General features: G+C 44.6%; 2 protein-coding genes across 2 annotated transcripts; one reads left to right on the forward strand and one right to left on the reverse strand.

Annotated features, from left to right (window-relative positions):
• Window positions 1-1442: 1442 nt before the first annotated feature.
• On the reverse strand, window positions 1443-24250 carry LOC115127243 (coiled-coil domain-containing protein 81). Its single transcript, XM_065022700.1, has 14 exons — window positions 23970-24250; window positions 23691-23752; window positions 17073-17226; window positions 15558-15817; window positions 14928-15093; window positions 14088-14205; window positions 10928-11039; window positions 9906-10052; window positions 8234-8341; window positions 7870-8039; window positions 7534-7612; window positions 4492-4718; window positions 4120-4245; window positions 1443-1654 (listed from the first exon to the last, which is right to left on the reverse strand). Exons 1-14 carry the CDS (start codon window positions 24046-24048, stop codon window positions 1516-1518), a joined length of 1947 nt encoding a protein of 648 aa, XP_064878772.1. The 5' UTR covers window positions 24049-24250; the 3' UTR covers window positions 1443-1515.
• Window positions 24251-25041: 791 nt separating this feature from the next.
• Window positions 25042-26452, forward strand: LOC135572541 (sperm microtubule associated protein 1-like). The gene is made up of 2 exons (XM_065020673.1): window positions 25042-25336; window positions 26291-26452. Exons 1-2 carry the CDS (start codon window positions 25042-25044, stop codon window positions 26446-26448), a joined length of 453 nt encoding a protein of 150 aa, XP_064876745.1. The 3' UTR covers window positions 26449-26452.
• The last annotated feature ends 408 nt before the right edge of the window (window positions 26453-26860 follow it).

Consider the following 26860-nt stretch of genomic DNA (forward strand, 5'->3'; position numbering starts at 1 on the left):
TATTAAACTAAAGCAGTTGAGTGTGATATATCATACTGAAGCAGTCGAGTGTGATATATCATACTGAAGCAGTTGAGTGTGATATATCATACTGAAGCAGTTGAGTGTGATATATCATACTGAAGCAGTCGAGTGTGATATATCATACTAAAGCAGTTGAGTGTGGTATATCATACTGAAACAGTTGAGTGTGATATATCATACTGAAGCAGTCGAGTGTGATATATCATACTGATGCAGTCGAGTGTGATATATCATACTGAAGCAGTCGAGTGTGATATATCATACTAAAGCAGTTGAGTGTGGTATATCATACTGATGCAGTCGAGTGTGATATATCATACTGAAGCAGTCGAGTGTGGTATATCATACTAAAGCAGTTGAGTGTGGTATATCATACTGAAGCAGTTGAGTGTGGTATATCATACTAAAGCAGTTGAGTGTGATATATCATACTGAAGCAGTCGAGTGTGGTATATCATACTAAAGCAGTTGAGTGTGGTATATCATACTGAAGCAGTTGAGTGTGGTATATCATACTAAAGCAGTTGAGTGTGGTATATCATACTAAAGCAGTTGAGTGTGATATATCATACTGAAGCAGTCGAGTGTGATATATCATACTGAAGCAGTCGAGTGTGATATATCATACTAAAGCAGTTGAGTGTGGTATATCATACTAAAGCAGTTGAGTGTGGTATATCATACTAAAGCAGTTGAGTGTGATATATTAAACTAAAGCAGTTGAGTGTGATATATCATACTAAAGCAGTTGAGTGTGATATATCATACTGAAGCAGTCGAGTGTGATATATCATACTGAAGCAGTCGAGTGTGATATATCATACTAAAGCAGTTGAGTGTGGTATATTAAACTAAAGCAGTTGAGTGTGATATATTAAACTAAAGCAGTTGAGTGTGATATATCATACTAAAGCAGTTGAGACTGATATATCATACTGAAGCAGTCGAGATATATCATACTGAAGTCATATATCATACTGAAGCAGTCAGAGATATATCATACTGAAGCAGTTGAGTGTGATATATTAAACTAAAGCAGTTGAGTGTGATATATCATACTAAAGCAGTTGAGTGTGATATATCATACTGAAGCAGTTGAGTGTGATATATTAAACTAAAGCAGTTGAGTGTGATATATCATACTAAAGCAGTTGAGTGTGATATATCATACTGAAGCAGTTGAGTGTGATATATTAAACTAAAGCAGTCGAGTGTGATATATCATACTGAAGCAGTTGAGTGTGGTATATTAAACTAAAGCAGTTGAGTGTGATATATCATACTAAAGCAGTTGAGTGTGATATATTAAACTAAAGCAGTTGAGTGTGATATATCATACTGAAGCATCAGAGATCAACGATCAAGACATAGGATACGTCCTACAATTCGTATGGTCAATCAATCAAGCAGACTGTAATCCCATGTAAAGTAACATATCATACTAAATGGAGTGGCATGGCTACGTTTGCTCTGAGACCAGGTTTCAGCGGTCTACACCATGAGGCGAGAGCCAGGGATGTAGTGAGACTCTTTCCAGATGTTTGTCTCTCCACAGTTCTCTGTCTTCCTCTTGCACTGGTAACAGCGGCGGTACTGCTCACACTGGTCAATCAGAAGACTGCTCCCAGACCTGTCAGAGACATCAGAGATCAACGTCAGAATGTGGTCAATCAATCAGCAGACTGCTCCCAGACCTGTCATAGACATCAGAGATCAACGTCAGAATGTGGTCAATCAATCAGCAGACTGCTCCCAGACCTGACAGAGACATCAGAGATCAACGTCAGAATGTGGTCAATCAATCAGCAGACTGCTCCCAGACCTGTCATAGACATCAGAGATCAACGTCAGATTGTGGTCAATCAGCAGACTGCTCCCAGACCTGTCATAGACATCAGAGATCAACGTCAGATTGTGGTCAATCAGCAGACTGCTCCCAGACCTGTCATAGACATCAGAGATCAACGTCAGAATGTGGTCAATCAGCAGACTGCTCCCAGACCTGTCATAGACATCAGAGATCAACATCAGAATGTGGTCAATCAGCAGACTGCTCCCAGACCTGTCATAGACATCAGAGATCAACATCAGAATGTGGTCAATCAGCAGACTGCTCCCAGACCTGTCATAGACATCAGAGATCAACGTCAGAATGTGATGGTACAGAAAGCAGACGTCAACTATCATGACAGTGATCGACTCAATCAGCCGGTCCCAAATCACTACCTTTTTCTCATTCTTGAACCTAACCACCGATGCTAGCATGTCTGAAGGGTCTGTATAAACAGTGTAGTGGTGTATCTGAAGGGTCTGGATAGGTATAAACAGTGTAGTGGTAGATCTGAAGGGTCTGGATAGGTATAAACAGTATAGTGGTAGATCTGAAGGGTCTGGATAGGTATAAACAGTGTAGTGGTAGATCTGAAGGGTCTGGATAGGTATAAACAGTGTAGTGGTAGATCTGAAGGGTCTGGATAGGTATAAACAGTGTAGTGGTGAATATGAAGGGTCTGGATAGGTATAAACAGTGTAGTGGTAGATCTGAAGGGTCTGGATAGGTATAAACAGTGTAGTGGTAGATCTGAAGGGTCTGGATAGGTATAAACAGTATAGTGGTAGATCTGAAGGGTCTGGATAGGTATAAACAGTATAGTGGTAGATCTGAAGGGTCTGGAGATAAACAGTGTAGTGGTAGATCTGAAGGGTCTGGATCAGTATAGTGGTGGATCTGAAGGGTCTGGATAGGTATAAACAGTATAGTGGTGGATCTGAAGGGTCATAGGTATAAACAGTGTAGTGGTAGATCTGAAGGGTCTGGATAGGTATAAACAGTGTAGTGGTGTATCTGAAGGGTCTGGATAGGTATAAACAGTGTAGTGGTAGATCTGAAGGGTCTGGATAGGTATAAACAGTGAAGTGGTGTATCTGAAGGGTCTGGATAGGTATAAACAGTGTAGTGGTAGATCTGAAGGGTCTGGATAGGTATAAACAGTGTAGTGGTGAATATGAAGGGTCTGGATAGGTATAAACAGTGTAGTGGTGTATCTGAAGGGTCTGGATAGGTATAAACAGTGTAGTGGTAGATCTGGAGGGTCTGGATAGGTATAAACAGTGTAGTGGTAGATCTGAAGGGTCTGGATAGGTATAAACAGTGTAGTGGTGTATCTGAAAGGTCTGGATAGGTATAAACAGTATAGTGGTAGATCTGAAGGGTCTGGATAGGTATAAACAGTGTAGTGGTAGATCTGAAGGGTCTGGATAGGTATAAACAGTGTAGTGGTAGATCTGAAGGGTCTGGATAGGTATAAACAGTGTAGTGGTAGATCTGAAGGGTCTGGATAGGTATAAACAGTATAGTGGTAGATCTGAAGGGTCTGGATAGGTATAAACAGTGTAGTGGTAGATCTGAAGGGTCTGGATAGGTATAAACAGTGTAGTGGTAGATCTGAAGGGTCTGGATATAAACAGTGTAGTGGTAGATCTGAAGGGTCTGGATAGGTATAAACAGTGTAGTGGTAGATCTGAAGGGTCTGGATAGGTATAAACAGTGTAGTGGTAGATCTGAAGGGTCTGGATAGGTATAAACAGTGTAGTGGTAGATCTGAAGGGTCTGGATAGGTATAAACAGTGTAGTGGTAGATCTGAAGGGTCTGGATAGGTATAAACAGTATAGTGGTGTATATGAAGGGTCTGGATAGGTATAAACAGTGTAGTGGTAGATCTGAATGGTCTGGATAGGTATAAACAGTATAGTGGTAGATCTGAAGGGTCTGGATAGGTATAAACAGTATAGTGGTAGATCTGAAGGGTCTGGATAGGTATAAACAGTGTAGTGGTAGATCTGAAGGGTCTGGATAGGTATAAACAGTATAGTGGTAGATCTGATCTGAAGATCTGGGGTCTGGATAGGTATAAACAGTATAGTGGTAAGTCTGAAGGGTCTGGATAGGTATAAACAGTATAGTGGTAGATCTGAAGGGTCTGGATAGGTATAAACAGTATAGTGGGAAAGCTTCCATCATATTGTTTCCATCTTACAGATCTGTAAACATAGAAGGGTTAGGGCCAATCCAGGTTGTGATTTGAGTATATTACTTGATGAATTCCTTCTCCTCTCTGTCTCGGTGGCGTTTCAGGTCGGCGCTGCGTCTCCAGGTGTCCTCCAACGAGGCCCGCAGGTTACGCAGCTTCTCAAAGCGGTTGATGTGGTCGTTTATCAGTCTGCCAGGAGAGAGAGGGAGAGGAAAATATAGAAACAGAACATATAGACAAGACATCTCATATAAAATGGCCTTTAACCTTGAACCATTCCATATACCATTTTTTTTCTGCATTCTCATTTTATTCACTCACTTTCTGAATTTCAAGTGGAGAATTTCACCCTCCCCACTCCCCCGTCTCTCCATGACTCCCTCTCGCTCCCTTTCCCCCACCTCTCTCCCCCCCTGCCTTCCCCCTTCCACTCACTCCTTCCTGTTCCTGTTGAGCATCTCTCTCTCGTTCTTCTGTTTGGTGCTGCGGTTAAGGAGCAGCTCTTTTCTCTTGTTATTAGCCGTGGTCAGCTGTTCCTGGTATACCTTCTCCGCCCGCTGCTTCTGCTCTGACAGCCCAGCAGGGGTACAGTCCAGCTGGCCAAACACAGGGCCGTCCGAGTCGGGCAGGCGCGCTGGGAGGCCCGAGCCCTGGTACTCCACCTGGTAGATACGTTAATGAAATAACATCCATTAGATTTGTAGAGCATCAAGATCCTCAAATGATTTTTCTACTCAACCTGGGTGAAGATTACAATCACAGAGGAGCTCACAACTACTGGAAACTCATCTGTCATCTAATAGTACTGGAATCTCTCAACTGTTCTCGGCTAAAGAAGAGCTATTTGATTGGCAGAGCATGAAGATCACCAGTGTGCTGAGATTGTTTTCTACTCAATCGGGACTAGACATAGACACCACAGAGGAGCTGGACTACTGTTCAACCTGGACTAGACATAGACACCACAGAGGAGCTGGACTACTGTTCAACCTGGACTAGACATAGACACCACAGAGGAGCTGGACTACTGTTCAACCTGGATGAGCTGGAGACATAGACAGACACCACAGAGGAGCTGGACTACTGTTCAACCTGGACTAGACATAGACACCACAGAGGAGCTGGACTACTGTTCAACCTGGACTAGACATAGACACCACAGAGGAGCTGGACTACTGTTCAACCTGGACTAGACATAGACACCACAGAGGAGCTGGACTACTGTTCAACCTGGACTAGACATAGACACCAGAGAGGAGCTGGACTACTGTTCAACCTGGACTAGACATAGACACCACAGAGGAGCTGGACTACTGTTCAACCTGGACTAGACATAGACACCACAGAGGAGCTGGACTACTGTTCAACCTGGACTAGACATAGACACCACAGAGGAGCTGGACTACTGTTCAACCTGGACTAGACATAGACACCACAGAGGAGCTGGGCTACTGTTCAACCTGGACTAGACATAGACACCACAGAGGAGCTGGACTACTGTTCAACCTGGACTAGACATAGACACCACAGATGAGCTGGACTACTGTTCAACCTGGACTAGACAGACACCACAGAGGAGCTGGACTACTGTTCAACCTGGACTAGACATAGACACCACAGAGGAGCTGGACTACTGTTCAACCTGGACTAGACATAGACACCACAGAGGAGCTGGACTACTGTTCAACCTGGACTAGACATAGACACCACAGAGGAGCTGGACTATTGTTCAACCTGGACTAGACATAGACACCACAGAGGAGCTGGACTACTGTTCAACCTGGACTAGACATAGACACCACAGAGGAGCTGGACTACTGTTCAACCTGGACTAGACATGGACACCACAGAGGAGCTGGACTACTGTTCAACCTGGACTAGACATAGACACCACAGATGAGCTAGACTACTGTTCAACCTGGACTAGACAGACACCACAGAGGAGCTGGACTACTGTTCAATTCCCTCATCTACTGCATTTCCTTCCTCAACTGTCCTTCTTTAAGTACTTCAAGTCTGGTTCAACTGTCCTTCTTTAAGTACTTCATGTCTGGCTCAACTGTCCTTATTTACCATGCATTTTTCCTCCTCTTCCTCCCCATTTCTCCTTCCTCTTTCCTTCCCTCTCTATCCCTTCCCTTCTTTATCTTAAACCTCTCCATCTGTCTCCCCCTATCCTCTCCTCTCCGTAGAGACTTGTCTATATTATGTTTCCTGCCTGCTCTGAGTCGTCTCCTGCTGCTGTCTGTCCCTGGATGGGCGGGAACATCACTCTCCTATCTCCCTTGGCCTTCTGCTTGCCCTTCTCTGTTTCCACCTGTACAACAAGACAGGTGGTCAGGTAAACATCAATCTGTAGTGGTCCCCTCTGCCTTGCTCAGCCATAACCTGTGCAGCACACCTGGGAGTTCAGTTATTCAATCCACAGCCTTTTTACCAACATAATTAATATCCCTCCACTTCAACATGCACATGTGTAACACATGGTGGGAGGCATGTCTTTGGTAGGTCTGGTCTGGTAGGTCTGGTCGGGTCGGGTAGTTCTGGCCTGTAGGTAGGGTCTGGTAAGTATGGTCTGGTAGGTCTGGCCTGGTAGGTCTGGCCTGGTAGGTCTGGTCTGGTAGGTATGGCCTGGTAGGTCTGGTAGATATGGTCTGGTCTGGTAGATAGGGTCTGGTAGTCTGACCTGGTAGGTATGGTCTGGTAGGTATGGTCTGGTAGGTCTGGCCTGGTAGGTCTGGCCTGGTAGGTCTGGTCTGGTAGGTCTGGTCTGGTAGGTATGGCCTGGTAGGTCTGGTAGGTCTGGTGTGTTAGGTCTGGCCTGGTAGGTCTGGCCTGGTAGGTCTGGTCTGGTCTGGTAGGTATGGTCTGGTAGGTCTGGTCTGGTAGGTCTGGTCTGGTAGGTATGGTAGGTCTGGTAGGTATGGCCTGTAAGGTATGGTCTGGTAGGTATTGCCTGGTAGGTCTGGTCTGGTAGGTCTGGCCAGGTAGGTATGGTCTGGTAGGTCTGGCCAGGTAGGTAGGGTCTGGTAGGTATGGTCTGGTAGGTATGGTCTGGAAGGTATTGTCTGGTAGGTATGGCCTGGTAGGTATGGTAGGTCTGGTCTGGTAGGTATGGTCTGGAAGGGTCTGGTCTGGCCTGGTAGGTATGGTCTGGTAGGTATGGTCTGGTAGGTCTGGCCAGGTAGGTATGGTCTGGTAAGTCTGGTCTGGTAGGTATGTTCTGGTAGGTATGGCCTGGTAGGTAGGGTCTGGTAGGTATGGCCTGGTAGGTAAGGTCTTTTAGGTCTGGCCAGGTAGGTATGGCCTGGTAGGTATGGTCTGGTAGGTATGGTAGGTATGGTCTGGTCTGGTAGGTCTGGTCTGGTAGGTCTGGTCTGGAAGGTATGGTCTGGTCTGGTCTGGTCTGGTAGGGAGGGTCTGGTAGGTAGAGTCTGGTAAGTATGCTATATAATATATGGTAGGACAGACTCTTACCTGTGTATCCAGGGCTTTCTTGTAGCAGCTAGTGTTCTTCTGTCTCAGGTGGAGATGCTGGGACTTTTGCAAGGCGATTCTGAGACACACAATAGCTATTCACACACTGTCGAAACTGAGCAACAGACTGTACAATGACCACAGCATTCTGTATGTACAGTAGAGACCACAGGCCTGTTGACATGGGTTCATGGCAGCAGGTGCACTTCCTCTTAGACAAACATTTTGACGTGGTACCCTACTCCCTTTATAGTGCACTGAAGAGCCCTGGTCAAAACTAAGTAGTGCACTACATAGGGAATGGGGTGCCATATGGGACTCGGATGCATCACCTACTCCTGTGCCAGCTGGACCTGTTGTAGCAGGTCGATGAGCTCCTGGTCCTGCTGAGTCTGGCTGACCTGGCCCTTCCTCCACTCTGCCTGGGCCCGCAGATCCTGCATGTAGCCGCGCTGCTTATGAACCCTGGGAGGGGTGAGGGGACGGCCCCTGAAGATGTACGAACCCTGTGGGGGGGGTCAATATCATCACGACATCATTCATTGATAAGTTTAGACCATTGGCTAAGTGTTGCAATAGTAACTATGCATAGACCAATGAATGCTAAATGCAGCAACTGAAAAGCCGTGGACCATTTGAACTCTAGAACATTTAAACCCCCTGAAGATCAGTGTGCTGATTGGACAAAGCCAGGGCTCACATGGAAGTGGGAGGAGCGAGCAACCTTCTTCGCCTTCATGGCTTCAGACACTGCCAGGTTGAACGCTGCCACCTTCTGGTTGTTCTCACGTATCTCCAGACGGTCCGCCTAACACACACACACACACACACACACACACACATCACACACACACACACCACATCACACACACACACACATCACACACACACACACCACATCACACACACACACACACACACACACACACACACACACACACACACACACCACCACCACAACACAAATACACACACCCCCACACCACATCACAAATACACACACACCACACCACATCACAAATAGACACACACAACCACACCCCATCACAAATACACACACACACACACACACCACCACGTCACAAATACACACACACCCACACCACATCACAAATACACACACCCCCCCCACACACACACACACCACCACGTCACAAATATACACACACCCCCACACCACATCACAAATACACACACACACACACACACACACACACCACCACATCACAAATACACACAGGCTCAGTGTCACCTCGCTACTGAGTTTAATCTGACTACTGAGTTTAATGTGACTACTGAGTTTAATCTGACTACCGAGTTTAATCTGACTACTGAGTTTAATCTGGCTACTGAGTTTAATCTGACTACTGAGTTTAATCTGACTACCGAGTTTAATCACCGAGTTTAATCTGACTACCGAGTTTAATCACCGAGTTTAATCTGACTACTGAGTTTAATGTAACTACTGAGTTGAATCTGACTACTGAGTTTAATCTGACTACTGAGTTTAATCTGACTACTGAGTTTAATCTGACTACTGAGTTTAATCTGACTACTGAGTTTAATCTTTAATCTGACTACCGAGTTTAATCACAGAGTTTAATCTGACTACTGAGTTTAATCTGACTACCGAGTTTAATCTGACTACCGAGTTTAATCTGACTACTGAGTTTAATCTGACTACTGAGTTTAATGTGACTACTGAGTTTAATCTGACTACAGAGTTTAATCTGACTACCGAGTTTAATCTGACTACCGAGTTTAATCTGACTACTGAGTTTAATCTGACTACTGAGTTTAATCTGACTACCGAGTTTAATCTGACTACTGAGTTTAATCTGACTACCGAGTTTAATCTGACTACTGAGTTTAATCTGACTACCGAGTTTAATCACCGAGTTTAATCTGACTACCGAGGTTAATCTGACTACTGAGTTTAATCTGACTACTGAGTTTAATCTGACTACCGAGTTTAATCACCGAGTTTAATCTGACTACCGAGTTTAATCACCGAGTTGAATCTGACTACTGAGTTTAATGTAACTACTGAGTTGAATCTGACTACTGAGTTGAATCTGACTACCGAGGTTAATCTGACTACTGAGGTTAATCTGACTACTGAGGTTAATCTGACTACCGAGTTTAATCTGACTACTGAGTTTAGTCTGATTACTGAGTTTAATCTGACTACCGAATTTAATCTGACTACCGAGTTTAATGTAACTCCAGGACTAAAACAGAAGTACTAATGCAGACTCTCCCCCTGGCTTTCAGTCTAGTAGTATTCTGTCTATTCATCACTCCAAGACAAAGAGTAAAAGACAACAGGGAACATGTTCCTCATCTCATCATCAGAGTGGTGTTGGCCTCACCTGCTGCCTCTGTAGGTAGTACTGGTCTCTGTGCTGCTCGTTGAACTGTAACACCCTCTCCTCCTCCTGCTGTTCCGTCAGCCTCTCCTCTGCCAGGTAGTGGGGGATGTTACGCTGGGCCCGCTGCATGCACAGGTAACACAACTCCTACAGGGAAGGATAGGTGATGTTATATACACAGGTAACACAACTCCTATAGGGAAGGATAGGTGATGTTATATACACAGGTAACACAACTCCTATAGGGAAGGATAGGTGATGTTATATACACAGGTAACACAACTCCTATAGGGAAGGATAGGTGATGTTATATACACAGGTAACACAACTCCTATAGGGAAGGATAGGTGATGTTATATACACAGGTAACACAACTCCTATAGGGAAGGATAGGTGATGTTATATACACAGGTAACACAACTCCTATAGGGAAGGATAGGTGATGTTATATATACAGGTAACACAACTCCTATAGGGAAGGATAGGTGATGTTATATACACAGGTAACACAACTCCTATAGGGAAGGATAGGTGATGTTATATATACAGGTAACACAACTCCTATAGGGAAGGATAGGTGATGTTATATACACAGGTAACACAACTCCTATAGGGAAGGATAGGTGATGTTATATACACAGGTAACACAACTCCTATAGGGAAGGATAGGTGATGTTATATACACAGGTAACAACTCCTATAGGGAAGGATAGGTGATGTTATATACACAGGTAACACAACTCCTATAGGGAAGGATAGGTGATGTTATATATACAGGTAACACAACTCCTATAGGGAAGGATAGGTGATGTTATATACACAGGTAACACAACTCCTATAGGGAAGGATAGGTGATGTTATATATACAGGTAACACAACTCCTATAGGGAAGGATAGGTGATGTTATATACACAGGTAACACAACTCCTATAGGGAAACACACAGTTATTGATTGATTGATTGATTGATTGATACCCCTCATACACACCCACAAAAGCAGAGTGTCCGGCACACACACACACCTGTCCAGCCCTGTTGTGGTTGACACAGGGCATGTCCAGGTGAGAGTCCCCCCTCTTCACCTTCCCCTCCTTCAGAGCAGCGCCCTCCAGTGGTAGGATAGACACTGTGGACCTACAGGACAGCAGGTTGGAAACAGATAGCAGTCCTGGGTTATCTTTCAGATCAGGGGCTATTCAACCACAGTCCTAGGTTATCTTTCAGCTCAGGGGCTATTCAACCACAGTCCTGGGTTATCTTTCAGCTCAGGGGCTATTCAACCACAGTCCTAGGTTATCTTTCAGATCAGGGGCTATTCAACCACAGTCCTAGGTTATCTTTCAGATCAGGGGCTATTCAACCACAGTCCTGGGTTATCTTTCAGCTCAGGGGCTATAACTGCCTTAATTTTGCTGGACCCCAGGAAGAGTAGTGGCGATCCATAATAAATGCTAATACAATCGCAGTCCTGGGTTATCTTTCAGATCAAGGGGCTATTCAACCACAGTCCTGGGAGACCAAAATACATCTGGTTATGTACCCCAAATGGCACCCTATTCCCATAGTGCACTTCGTTTGACCAAACGAACACACACCACATCACAAATACACACACACACCACCGCGTCACTTTCTCCTGCACAGCCGGAGCCAAGTGATAATTGAAGGCTTCCAATAGGGTGTCATTTGGGACGCAGACAGTGTCTGTATGGACAGAGGAACGTCCAGAGGGGTCTAGTTTCAGAGTCCAGGGCCACGGGACCGCTGTGGGGGGTGCAGGGCAGGCTAAACCTCAGGGCACACTGTCTGAATGATCAGGTGGTGACAGGTGAGGAACTGTCCCACACAGGGAGAGCTGCATCATTCATGGAGCCACTACCCCAGGACAGGACAGTAACACAAGTACCCTCTCCTAAACTCATGCAGATTGCCCAAGCGTGTGTTCTAATAATATAATAAAAACTTCACTATTTAGTTCACTATTTCCCATAAATCTAAAAGCATTGAATTGGAGGCATGGGGCTACTGGGAGTTCCCACCATATTTCTTATACCAGTCATTTCCTTTCAAATCAGTGAAGGGAAGTGAACAAGTACACACTTTGGGAGGAAGGAGAGATAATTGGGACATAGCCTAGGAATTGGGTCTTCAGGTCTTAGCCACTGAATTTAACTTATTACTGGGTCAGAGAGCTAACGCAAGTCTACAGGTCTTAGTTAAGGCTACTCACTGAATTTAACTTATTACTGGGTCAGACAGCTAATGCAAGTCTACAGGTCTTAGTTAAGGCTACTTACTGAATTTAACTTATTACTGGGTCAGAGAGCTAACGCAAGTCTACAGGTCTTAGTCAAGGCTACTCACTGAATTTAACTTATTTGGGTAAAACATATACAACTAGATGTACATTGGATCCCTAGAGGATAGCTCTTAGAAGTGATGATTAAAACACTGGTTTCCAAACTGGTTTTCTGTTAAATTATGCAGTCTGCTGTAGGCTGGGAGTGGGGTCTTGTGTTACAGTCCTGGATTAACAGGGTTAGAGGAGAGACCAATCAGGGTCTTGTGTTACAGTCCTGGATTAACAGGGTTAGAGGAGAGACCAACCAGGGTCTTGTGTTACAGTCCTGGATTAACAGGGTTAAAGGAGAGACCAACCACGGTCTTGTGTTACAGTCCTGGATTAACAGGTTTAGAGGAGAGACCAACCAGGGTCTTGTGTTACAGTCCTGGATTAACAGGGTTATAGAGGTCTTGTGTCTCTGTCCTGGATTAACAGGTTTAAAGGTGAGACCAACCAGGGTCAAGCTTCACTCACTATCCTGTGGCAGTGTGTGGCATTTCAAAAAAAAATGTTTTACCTTCATTTAACAAGGCAAGTCAGTTAAGAACAAATTCTTATTTTCAATGGCGGCCTAGGAACAGTGGGTTAACTGCCTGTTCAGGGGCAGAACGACAGATTTGTACCTTGACAGCTCAGGGGTTTGAATTTGCAACCTTCCGGTTACTAGTCCAACACTCTAACCACTAGGCTACCCTGCCACCCCAATGTCCCAAATGGCACCCTATTCCTTATGTAGTGCACTACCTTTGATCAAAGATCTATGAAGTAGTGCACTACCTTTGATCAAAGATCTATGAAGTAGTGCACTACCTTTGATCAAAGCCCTATGAAGTAGTGCACTACCTTTGATCAAAGCCCTATGAAGTAGTGCACTACTTATGGTGCCATGTGGGATGCAGCCTGGTCAGTAGGAGATGAGGTTAACAGTGTTAGCCGACAATAGCTGGGGTTAGCAGTGTTAGCCGACAATAGCTGGGGTTAACAGTGTTAGCTGACAATAGCTGGGGTTAACAGTGTTAGCCGACAATAGCTGGGGTTAACAGTGTTAGCCGACAATAGCTGGGGTTAACAGTGTTAGCTGACAATAGCTGGGGTTAGCAGTGTTAGCTGACAATAGCTGGGGTTAACAGTGTTAGCTGACAATAGCTGGGGTTAGCAGTGTTAGCTGACAATAGCTGGGGTTAGCAGTGTTAGCTGACAATAGCTGGGGTTAGCAGTGTTAGCCGACAATAGCTGGGGTTAACAGTGTTAGCTGACAATAGCTGGGGTTAACAGTGTTAGCCGACAATAGCTGGGGTTAGCAGTGTTAGCCGACAATAGCTGGGGTTAGCAGTGTTAGCTGACAATAGCTGGGGTTAGCAGTGAGGTCGACAATAGCTGGGGTTAACAGTGTTAGCCGACAACAGCTGGGGTTAGCAGTGTTAGCCGACAACAGCTTGGGTTAGCATTAGTAGTGTTAGCCGACAATAGCTGGGGTTAGCAGTGAGGCCGACTATAGCTGGGGTTAGCAGTGAGACTAACAATAGCTGGGGTTAGCAGTGAGGCCGACAATAGCTGGGGTTAGCAGTGAGGCCGACTATAGCTGGGGTTAGCAGTGAGACTGACAATAGCTGGGGTTAGCAGTGAGGCCCGACAATAGCTGGGGTTAACAGTGTTAGCCGACAATAGCTGGGGTTAGCAGTGAGGCCGACAATAGCTGGGGTTAACAGTGTTAGCCGACAATAGCTGGGGTTAGCAGTGAGGCCGACAATAGCTGGGGTTAGCAGTGAGGCCGACAATAGCTGGGCTTAACAGTGTTAACCAACAACAGCTGGGGTTAGCAGTGAGGCCGACAGTACCTGTCAGTGTTGGTCTCCGCTGGAGGTCTGGGCTCCAGGTCATCAGTGAGACTGATCCCGTTGACCTTGGCTGGGTGCAGGGTGTGTCTGGATCTGGACTGCGGAGTCCCCAGGGATTCTGGGTAAACATGGTAACATAACTACAGTTGAGAAAGACTCGGCAGATGAAGAGACATACATGTTCTGGGATACGCCCAAGTCTACATAATGTTATATTAGCTTACCTTTCTCTCCAACACTGGGTTATCAAGGTTAAGTGAGCCCCAACACATATCTCTCACCAGAGACGTTACAACCATTAAAACCCCTCAATCTGATTGAGATATTCACTGAGTTAATCCAAATCAATTGAATATGGTCATCAATTGAATATGGTCATCAATTGAATATGGTCATCAGTTGAATATGGTCATCAGTTGAATATGGTCATCAGTTGAATATGGTCATCAGTTGAATATGGTCATCAATTGAATATGGCTGGGTGGTCATCAATTGAATATGGTCATCAGTTGAATATGGTCATCAGTTGAATATGGTCATCAGTTGAATATGGTCATCAATTGAATATGGTCATCAATTGAATATGGTCATCAATTGAATATGGTCATCAGTTGAATATGGTCATCAGTTGAATATGGTCATCAGTTGAATATGGTCATCAGTTGAATATGGTCATCAATTGAATATGGTCATCAATTGAATATGGTCATCAGTTGAATATGGTCATCAGTTGAATATGGTCATCAGTTGAATATGGTCATCAGTTGAATATGGTCATCAGTTGAATTTGGCTATAAAAACCCTTGTTTTTAGAGGACTAGATTACACCACTGTCTCTACCTCTATTCTTCTCCTTCCTGTCTGAGTCTGTCTGGACCTGGGCCAGGGCCTCCTCTCCCCAGTCCTTCCCCCCCTGTTCGGAAGAGATCCTGGGGAGGATGATGGTGTTGCTGGTCCTTGTTATGCTGGATCTCTCAAACAGGACAGAGTTGCTGGTGCCAGGTCTCTGGGATAGAGAGTGGAGTAGGGGAATTGTCATCAACACAAATACAAACGCACTTGTACAATCATACACACCTGCTCACTCTCTCTCTGTCTGTCTGTCTCTCACGCACACACCACCCCCATACATACTACACTACACTACACTAACACACACACACACACACACACACACACACACACACACACACACACACACACAACACACACACACACACTACCCCCATCCCCCCACACACATACTGTACACACACACACACACACACACACACACACACACACCCCCATCCCCCCCCCCCACACACATACTGTACACACACACCCAACCCAACCCCCATACACACACTACCCCCATCCCACACACACCCAACCCAACCCCCATACACACACTACTCCCATCCCACACACACCCAACCCAACCCCCATACACACACTACCTACATGACATATCTAATCCACCCTACTGACATTGGAGAGCGCCAAGAGCAGCTTCCCGCTGCCGTCCAAGGCGGTGACAAAGTCGTGGTAGAACTTCATCTTGACTTTGCTCTGGCAGAACAACAGCTCTCCGATGGCGTGGAAGGTGAAGAGGACTGAGCGTCCGGCGGCCACGGCTCTCAGCAACACCAGCAGAGTCTCTCTCACACAGCCCTCCACCACGTGCCGCTCAAACGGGCTCTCCACAGACAGGGCTGTGAAGTTGAGCTGGACCAGTGGCACGTCCCCTGCTGTGATGACAGATGGATAACACACATTCCTAGTGTTAGTGTACTGGTCTCCTGTGATGATTAACCAGCTTGTCTGAGACCTAGTTATCCAGGTTAAAGCTATAGGCTTTAGCTCAGCAGTCGTGACAGACAACCTGGGTTGGATAAGATTCAGCCACACCAAGATGGCTCTCTCTATCCCACTCCCAACATGCTCTCCACAGACAGACATATGAACACACCAAGATGGCTCTCTCTATCCCACCCCCAACATGCTCTCCACAGACAGACATATTAACACACCAAGATGGCTCTCTCTATCCCACCCCCAAAATGCTCTCCACAGACAGACATATTAACACACCAAGATGGCTCTCTCTATCCCACTCCCAACATGCTCTCCACAGACAGGGCTGGGAAGTTGAGCTGGACCAGTGGCACATCCCCTGCAGTGACAACGGACGGACAGACGGGTGGCACAGGCACACGCATAGAAATACAACGACATAGAACGGACATGTCATCGTGTTGCTCCTGCTAAAAAGCAACACTTGGATTTAGACACACAGCTGTGCACTGGGTTTTCTCATTCATTCTCTTTCATCATAGTGTTTCTATGGGACACATTGCTGGTATCAGTGTAACATAGTGTTTCTATGGGACACATTGCTGGTATCAGTGTAACATAGTGTTTCTATGGGACACATTGCTGGTATCAGTGTAACATAGTGTTTCTATGGGACACATTGCTGGTATCAGTGTAACATAGTGTTTCTATGGGACACATTGCTGGTATCACTGTAACATAGTGTTTCTATGGGACACATTGCTGGTATCAGTGTAACATAGTGTTTCTATGGGACACATTGCTGGTATCAGTGTAACATAGTGTTTCTATGGGACACATTGCTGGTATCACTGTAACATAGTGTTTCTATGGGGCACATTGCTGGTATCAGTGTAACATAGTGTTTCTATGGGACACATTGCTGGTATCAGTGTAACATAACAGAAGAGGGTTGATGAATCATCTTTCCTGGCACCTGAATAATTGTACTAGTTCCCCAAGCTACTGCCCAGGCTTTAGCTCAGCGGGCTATCAGCACAATTTTGTATAGCGCACAGCAACACACCTCAGGCTTGATATCTGCGATCGTTCACATAAACGCGCCAGCGTTGACAGAAGATGTCTCATGTGTGTGTCTGTCTGTGTGCGTGCGTACGCGTACTCGCGCGCGCGTGTGTGTGTGTGTGTTTTTGGCCCATCGCCACTCACCTGCAGACAGTGGTTTGACCTGCTTCAGGCCGTGTGACTGGGACAGCTTCTCAGAGAGCAGGAAGATGGGTCGCTGGATCAAAACAAACTTGTTGCCTACGTCCAGCTTCTGCTGAGAGAAGGTGAAGGATCCCAGGCCTGCAATGTAGACCCCCTGGACAGACAGGCAGGCAGACAGGCAGGCAGACAGACAGACAGGCAGGCAGGCAGGCAGGCAGGCAGACAGACAGACAGACAGACAGACAGACAGACAGACAGACAGACAGACAGACAGACAGACAGACAGACAGGCAGGCAGACAGACAGACAGACAGACAGACAGACAGACAGACAGACAGACAGACAGACAGACAGACAGACAGACAGACAGACAGACAACAAGTTGTCAACCAGTTCTTGAATTGAATTGAGAAGTGAGGGAGATTTAGTTTTTGGTGACCATTCGAAATAAAAAGCTATTTTATTGCTATTAAAATATAGACTGTGATAGCTGTAGGCCTAATTGATATGTGTATTCATTTGCCCCATAGGCTAGAAGACAAAATGGCGCCGGAAGAAATGGCAGCAGTTTTACGGGCGCCCGACTAATTGTGATATTATGTGGGGGGGTTTGCGTTATTTATAACTTATTTTGTACATAATGTTTCTTCAACTGTATTTTACAGCAATAAAGATCTTCTGGATATCAGGACAGAGATCACTCACCTCAGATTAGACAAAGATCTTCTGGATATCAGGACAGAGATCACTCACCTCAGATTAGACAAAGAGCTTCTGGACATCAGGACAGAGATCACTCACCTCAGATTAGACAAAGAGCTTCTGGACATCAGGACAGAGATCACTCACCTCAGATTAGACAAAGAGCTTCTGGATATCAGGACAGAGATCACTCACCTCAGATTAGACAAAGAGTTTCTGGATATCAGGACAGAGATCACTCACCTCAGATTAGACAAAGAGCTTCTGGATATCAGGACAGAGATCACTCACCTCAGATTAGACAAAGAGCTTCTGGATATCAGGACAGAGATCACTCACCTCAGATTAGACAAAGAGCTTCTGGATATCAGGACAGAGATCACTCACCTCAGATTAGACACAGAGCTTCTGGATATCAGGACAGCGATCACTCACCTCAGATTAGACACAGAGCTTCTGGATATCAGGACAGCGATCACTCACCTCAGATTAGACACAGAGCTTCTGGATATCAGGACAGCGATCACTCACCTCAGATTAGACAAAGAGCTTCTGGATATCAGGACAGAGATCACTCACCTCAGATTAGACACAGAGCTTCTGGATATCAGGACAGCGATCACTCACCTCAGATTAGACAAAGAGCTTCTGGATATCAGGACAGCGATCACTCACCTCAGATTAGACAAAGATCTTCTAGATATCAGGACAGAGATCACTCACCTCAGATTAGACAAAGAGCTTCTAGATATCAGGATAGCGATCACTCACCTCGGATTAGACAAAGAGCTTCTGGATATCAGGACAGCGATCACTCACCTCAGATTAGACAAAGAGCGTCTGGATATCAGGACAGCGATCACTCACCTCAGATTAGACAAAGAGCTTCTGGATATCAGGACAGCGATCACTCACCTCAGATTAGACAAAGAGCTTCTGGATATCAGGACAGCGATCACTCACCTCAGATTAGACAAAGAGTTTCTGGATATCAGGACAGAGATCACTCACCTCAGATTAGACACAGAGCTTCTGGATATCAGGACAGAGATCACTCACCTCAGATTAGACACAGAGCTTCTGGATATCAGGACAGAGATCACTCACCTCAGATTAGACAAAGAGCTTCTGGATGTTAGGACAGAGATCACTCACCTCAGATTAGACAAAGAGCTTCTGGATATCAGGACAGAGATCACTCACCTCAGATTAGACACAGAGCTTCTGGATATCAGGACAGCGATCACTCACCTCAGATTAGACAAAGAGCTTCTGGATATCAGGACAGCGATCACTCACCTCAGATTAGACAAAGAGCTTCTAGATATCAGGACAGAGATCACTCACCTCAGATTAGACACAGAGCTTCTGGATATCAGGACAGCGATCACTCACCTCAGATTAGACAAAGAGCTTCTGGATATCAGGACAGAGATCACTCACCTCAGATTAGACACAGAGCTTCTGGATATCAGGACAGCAATCACTCACCTCCGATTAGACAAAGAGCTTCTGGATATCAGGACAGCGATCACTCACCTCAGATTAGACAAAGATCTTCTAGATATCAGGACAGCGATCACTCACCTCAGATTAGACAAAGAGCTTCTAGATATCAGGATAGCGATCACTCACCTCGGATTAGACAAAGAGCTTCTGGATATCAGGACAGCGATCACTCACCTCAGATTAGACAAAGAGCTTCTGGATATCAGGACAGCGATCACTCACCTCAGATTAGACAAAGAGCTTCTAGATATCAGGATAGCGATCACTCACCTCGGATTAGACAAAGAGCTTCTGGATATCAGGACAGCGATCACTCACCTCAGATTAGACAAAGAGCTTCTGGATATCAGGACAGCGATCACTCACCTCAGATTAGACAAAGAGCGTCTGGATATCAGGACAGCGATCACTCACCTCAGATTAGACAAAGAGCTTCTGGATATCAGGACAGCGATCACTCACCTCAGATTAGACAAAGAGTTTCTGGATATCAGGACAGAGATCACTCACCTCAGATTAGACAAAGAGCTCCTGGATATCAGGACAGCGATCACTCACCTCAGATTAGACAAAGAGTTTATGGATATCAGGACAGCGATCACTCACCTCGGATTAGACAAAGAGCTTCTGGATATCAGGACAGCGATCACTCACCTCAGATTAGACAAAGAGCTCCTGGATATCAGGACAGCGATCACTCACCTCAGATTAGACAAAGAGTTTATGGATATCAGGACAGCGATCACTCACCTCGGATTAGACAAAGAGCTTCTGGATATCAGGACAGCGATCACTCACCACAGATTAGACAAATATTTTTTCTTCAACAAGCAAGAAGCACAAGACATTCTCCAAACACCCGACAGTGCCATCATCCCCATTATTTGCAAGGCAAAACGTAATTAAACATGACTAAGTTATTTAGCTATAGTGTGGAATATAATAATGGATAATAATCACACAGATAATCCACCTGCGAAGGTAACATAACACCAGGGAAGTGTTGCAATCCATATTCTCTGAGCCACATCGTTTGTTGATACAATGCTTCAATATTGGCAGAATGTTTCCCTTCCATGGAGATGAAAGGAAACGCACAAATGAACTGGCGCACACATGAGGATCATCTCTGACTGAAGCACGCGAGACAATGACACTGTCATGGTACACTGTAGTCTTAGGTTCGACAAGGGTGGCTTCATACAGCCAATAGCAGGGGAGTCTGCAACCTTTTTCATGTGGAGTGACAATTTACAATTAATCCTACCATTTCTATCTGCGTACCAGTTATGATTTTCATATACGCATTGTAGGATATCTAACTGTGCCCAAAACATTTCTAACTGGCCACAAACTAAATAATTATATACAGTGCATTCAGAAGGTATTCAGACCCGTTGACTTATTCCACATTATGTTACGTTACAGCCTAATTCTAAAATGTACACAAAATACCCCATAATGACAAAGCAAAAACAGGTTTAAAAAATACAACTGAAATATTATATTTACATAAATATTCAGACCCTTTACTCAGTACTTTGTTGAAGCACCTTTGGCAGCGATTACAGCCTCGAGCCTTCCTGGGTATGAAACTACAAGCTTGGCCCACCTGTATTTGGGGAGTTTCACCCATTCTTCTCTGCAGATCCTCTCAATCACTGTCAGGTTGGATGGGGAGCATTGCTGGACAACTATTTTCAGGTCTATCCAGAGATTTTTAGATCGGGTTCAAGTCTGGTCTCTGGCTGGGCCTCTCAAGGACATGCAGACACTTGTCCCGAAGCCACTCCTGCATTCTCTTGGTTGTGTGCTGAGGGTCGTTGTCCTGTTGTAAGGTGAATCTCCGCCCCAGTCTGAGGTCCTGAGCACTCTGGAGCAGGTTTTCATCAAGGTTCTTTCTGTACTTGCTCTTTTCATCTTTCCTTCGATCCTGACTAGTCTCACAGTCCCTGTCGCTGAAAAACATACCCACAGCATGATGCTGCCACCACCATGCTTCACTGCAGGGATGGTGCCAGGCATCCTCCAGACGTGATGCTTGGCATTCAGGCCAAAGAGTTTCTCATGGTCTGAGTCCTTTAGGTGTCTTATGGCAAACTCCAAGTGAGCTGTCATGTGCCTTTTACTGAGGAGTGGCTTTCATCTGGCCACTCTACCATAAAGGCCAGATTGATGGAGTGCTGCAGAGATGGTTGTCCTTCTGGAATTTTCTCCCATCTCCACAGAGAAACTCTGGAGCTCTGTCAGAGTGACCATCGGCTTCTTGGTCACCTCCCTGACCAAGGCCCTTCTCCCCCGATTGCTCAGTTTGGCCAGGCAACCAGTGATCTTGGCGACCTTCAATGCTGCAGAAATGTTTTGGTACTCTTCCCCAGATCTGTGCATCAACACAATCCTGTCTCGGAGCTCTATGGACAATTCCTTCAACCTCATGGCTTGGTTTTTGCTCTGACATGCACTGTCAACTGTGGGACCTTATAAATACAGGTGTGTGCCTTTCCAAATCATGTCTAATCAATTAAATTTACGACAGGTGGACTCCAATCAAGATGTAGAAACATTTCAAGGAGGATCAATCGAAACAAGATGTACCTGAGCTCAGTTTCGAGTCTCATAGCAAAGGGCCTGAATGCTTATGTAAGTAAGGTATTTCTGTTTTTTATTTGTATTCATTTGTGGGGAAAAAATCAACATTTATTTAAAAAAATCAATTTTAGATAAAGGCTGTAACGTAACAAAATGTGGAAAAAGGGGAAGGTGTCTAAATGCTTTCCGAATGCCCTGTAGCTGACAACTAGACAGAGGCACTATCTATTCAGCACCACGTCACGGAGATCCACCCTATTCCTGTACCGAGGCGCTGTCCAATCAGAGGTGCTGAATCACGGGCTTTTTAGCACCTTTTCAAAAGTAGATTTTCCTTTTTTATTATTATTATTATATCATTCTTTAGTCGAGTTTGTTTGTCTTCATGCGTCCTTGTCGATTGTAGGCCTAAGTAAGTCTGATGTAGGCTATGCCTTTTATTTCAATGCATGTGTAGGATTTATCTGGCAGAATTTGCATTCGCAGTCAGCTGTTTTATGCTCTGGTTACTCAAGCAATCAAAAGTCATTTTTACATCAGCAGATGTCACAAAGTGCTCATACAGAAACCCAGTCTAAAAGCCCAAAGAGCAAGCAATGCAGATGTAGAAGCAAGGTGGCTAGGAAAAACTCTCTGGAAAGGCAGGAACATAGGAAGAAACCTAGAGAGGAACCAGGCTCTGAAGGGTGGCCAGTCCTATTCTGGCTGTACTGGGTAGAGAGGAACCAGGCCCTGAAGGGTGGCCAGTCCTCTTCTGGCTGTGCCAGATGGAGATTATAAGAGTACATGGCCATTAAGGCCAGATCGTTTCACACTGACGCCAGCATTTGATGTTGGGCCTTGTTGTAACTTGATAGCATGTATTATGCATCTATTTCATGTTCACTGTATGTACTGTTCCACAAGTAAATGAGTCAATTTATGACAAGGTTGAATAGTGGTTGACATTGTAGCTAGTGGTGTAAAGTACTTAAGTAAAAATACTTTAAAATACAACTTTAGTCGTTTTTGGGGGTAGCTGTACTTTACTTTTCTACTTATATTTTTGACAACTTTTACTTTTAGTCCACTGCATTCTCAAAGAAAATAATGTACTTTTTACTCCATACATTTTCCCTCGACACCCAAAAGTACTCGTTACATTTCGAATGCTCACCAGGACAGATTTTTTTTTACAATTCACACAGTTCTCAACAGAACATCCCTGGTCATCCCTACTGCCTCTGATCTGGCGGACTCACTAAACAGAGAACATCCCTGGTCATCCCTACTGCCTCTGATCTGGCGGACTCACTAAACACAAATGCTTCGTTTGTAAATTAGTTTTAGTTTTGGAGTTTGCCCGTCTGTCTGTGAAAAAAAACAAAAACAAGATCATGGTGGCATCTGGTTTGCTTAATATAAGGAATGGATAATGATTTATGCTTTTACTTTTGAAACTTAAGTTTATTTTTGCAATTACATTTACTTTTGATACTTAAGTATATTTAAAAGCAAATACTTTTATACTTTTACTTGGTGACTTTCACTTTTACTTGAGTCATTTTCTATTAAGGTATCTTTACTTTTACTCAAGTATGACAATTGGGTACTTTTTCCACTACTGATTGTAGCCTACACGCGGTGATAATTAATGCCTGATGTCATTTTGTTTGATTTTGCTCTTCATCAAATAGCATTTTAGAGTTTTAAAATGGTGTAGAAATGGAATAAATGAACTTCAACCTCCTAAAAACCTCCTCCTTTGCTATACCCTCGGTTCAGCTGAACTGACTGACCACTGACTATGGCAATGTCGACTTTCTGAAGTGCTCTGACCTTTTGCAAGGTCATCTGTCGCTCCACGAAAGATGACACGTTCGACCAAATGCTGTCAACGTCTGAAATAAAGGAGAACATTTTCAGAACAATTTTCAGAAAATAAAAATTGCTCATATAGCTAAATGCTTTAAAACATGACATGCACACCTTGATTCTAAATTGTGCAAAGTTGGCAAACAAATGCGTATAGCCTAGGTGTTTTTACGATGCGGCAAGGTGGGATAGATCTTTTCAACTGTACAATATAATAGGCTAGAAAGTGTGTCCTGTCCTGACCGTTTTCTGAGAGCTGAGAGAGGGTTGGAAAGGACTTCCTCTCCGCCTCCGACACCACGGACAGCAAGTCGGTCATCATGACAATTAGAGCAAAATCTCTTTAAAAAATAAATACAAGAAACCCAGAGTTGTTTCAGCTCAATCCACGGACTTCCAGATTCGGCTCAATTGACCGATTTCCAGATTCTCCCCCGCCTTCCAGATTCTCCCCGCCGATAGCCCATTACAGTGCGTCTCCTCGGGTGATAAATCTCGATGCGAAATGCACCCGGGCGCGCAACTCCAACACTGACCTTGTTGCTACGAGCGACGTCACAATAGCCACTTGCACCCCCCGCAGCGACAGGCGCTGGGGCCAAAGTTTAGAAACTCAGTTTATTTTAACTTTAGCATGTCTTCTAAAAGCAAATAGGCCCGTATAATGACTTTAAGGATCCCTTCCGAGTTGAATCCAGATAGTTCATGTCATGAAAATTGTCACTGTATTTCTGAGACCGATTTAATCAAAAATGGTAGATGAGCAATTGTGCATTGGCATCCCTCTTGTGAAGCAATTTTCCCAGCTATATCTGCTGAAACGTAATAAAGACTTAAATGTGCGTCATTCAGCAGGCTTTTGAAGTAAAGTGTAAACGAGCACATTGGCAGGTGCACAACTGACCGGGGAGTGAGTGTTGATTTTACGTGCTTTTGCTGTGATTGTTCATGTGAGTGTTTTTGGCTATTCATGTCCCTCCGTACATTTGTGGAATTTGGGTCATAAGTATAATAACACACACTGCTGTGTAATGTGTAACTCTGTGTTGTTGTATGTGTCGAATTGCTAGGCTTTATCTTGGCCAGGTCGCAGTTGTAAATGAGAACTTGTTCTCAACTAGCCTACCTGGTTAAATAAAGGTGAAATAAAAAAAACTTTAAAGAACTGCACAGTTAGGCCCGAATTTGACCCGCTTTTTAAATTATTTAATTTTAGTAGCCAAGTCTAATTTTAAAAGGCTCTGTGCCTAATTTGTATATATTGAATGTGGACTGATTTGATATATTTTGTCATTTCAGAGTGGAATTGCCTAAAATGAATCACACTGGGCCTGAGAAGCGCGAGCAGAAGTTCGTGCTCGACTGCATCGCTGTCAGTTCGGTTGCGCTCGGGTATGAACACATGCGCCCCCGGCTCTGGTCGGTGCTCCCCGGGTACGACGCACGCAATGACCCCCACGCTGCGCGCTACACGACCACCCCATCGGTGCAGAGGGTCCCACAGAAGACCACCCCGTCGGTGCGGAGGGTCTCGCAGAAGACCGAGAACAAGGAACTGAAGAGCGCCGCTGCCCAAAAGTCCCTAGACCTGAGGAACACTTCCGGAGCAGGTAGGCTGTTCTATTATATTCTAGGATATTCTATTCTATTATATAGGCTGTTCTATTCTATTTTTTATTTATTTATTTGCATTAAACGGGATTCATAATATGTCCTGTTTGACAGCAAATTAGGTCCACAGAATCAGAGAAATACGTTGACATTTACATTGTATAATTTGGTCATTTAGCTGACTCTTATCCACAGCTACTGTTTTACAGGTGGTGGCTTTTCTGGCCACCAGGTGGAAATAATCTCGGCATGCCATTGCTTTGACCTATCGAATTAAGGATGGGGGAGATAGGCCTATAGGCTATGTGAAGTGACAAACAGTTGGAGGAGACTGAAGAATAGGCTACAGTTATATTCTGAAGAAACTATTCTATACCCTGCTGACATGCTCTTCTATTCTATTCAATAAATCAAACTACTTTTATTTAGCAGTAGGTCTACATGGGATTGATAATCTATACAGGTTTTACATCAGTAGGTCTACATGGGATTGATAATCTATACAGGTTTTACATCAGTAGGTCTACATGGGATTCATCATCTATACAGGTTTTACATCAGTAGGTCTACATGGGATTCATCATCTATACAGGTTTTACATCAGTAGGTCTACATGGGATTCATCATCTATACAGGTTTTACATCAGTAGGTCTACATGGGATTCATCATCTATACAGGTTTTACATCAGTAGGTCTACATGGGATTCATCATCTATACAGGTTTTACATCAGTAGGTCGACATGGGATTCATCATCTATACAGGTTTTACATCAGTAGGTCTACATGGGATTCATCATCTATACAGGTTTTACATCAGTAGGTCGACATGGGATTCATCATCTATACAGGTTTTACATCAGTAGGTCTACATGGGATTCATCATCTATACAGGTTTTACAACATCATCATCATTGCTCAGAGTCACTGGTATCTTGTCTCTGCACCGGACAGGTCACTCCCGAGAGCAGGTGAGCAACCACAGTGGTCTCATGTCGGACATCAAGCCGCTGATAGGCTACAACGGGCGGTTTGGGTTTCGGCGCAACACGCCCAACCTCCGGCGGGACCCGTCCAGCTTCGGAGAGGTGACCACGTTCCAACTCCATTGAGTCCAACGACCGAAAAGGTATCATCATCATTATGAAGTTCCAATGAGCGACAATAAATGCGTCCAGAGAATGTCACCGTATAACTTGATGAGTCATTATTTATGCCTGTTTATCTCTGCTTAACGCTGGGGTGATAATATAACAATAGTAATATTCTGTTCACAGACTGCTATAGCCTACTGTCACAGACAATGGATTTCAGGTAGCACCATTGACGTACACTATATATACAAAAGTATGTGGACACCCCTTAAAATGTAGTGGATTTGGCTATTTCAGCCACACCCGTTGCTGACAGATGTATAAAATCGAGCACACCGTCATGCAATCTCCATAGACAAACATTGGCAGTAGAATGGCCTTACTGCAGAGCTCAGTGACTTTCAACGTGGCGCCGTCATAGGATGCCACC

This window comes from Oncorhynchus nerka, linkage group LG2, assembly GCF_034236695.1.
Source record: "Oncorhynchus nerka isolate Pitt River linkage group LG2, Oner_Uvic_2.0, whole genome shotgun sequence".
In the NCBI taxonomy this organism is placed as follows: Eukaryota; Metazoa; Chordata; class Actinopteri; order Salmoniformes; family Salmonidae; genus Oncorhynchus; species Oncorhynchus nerka.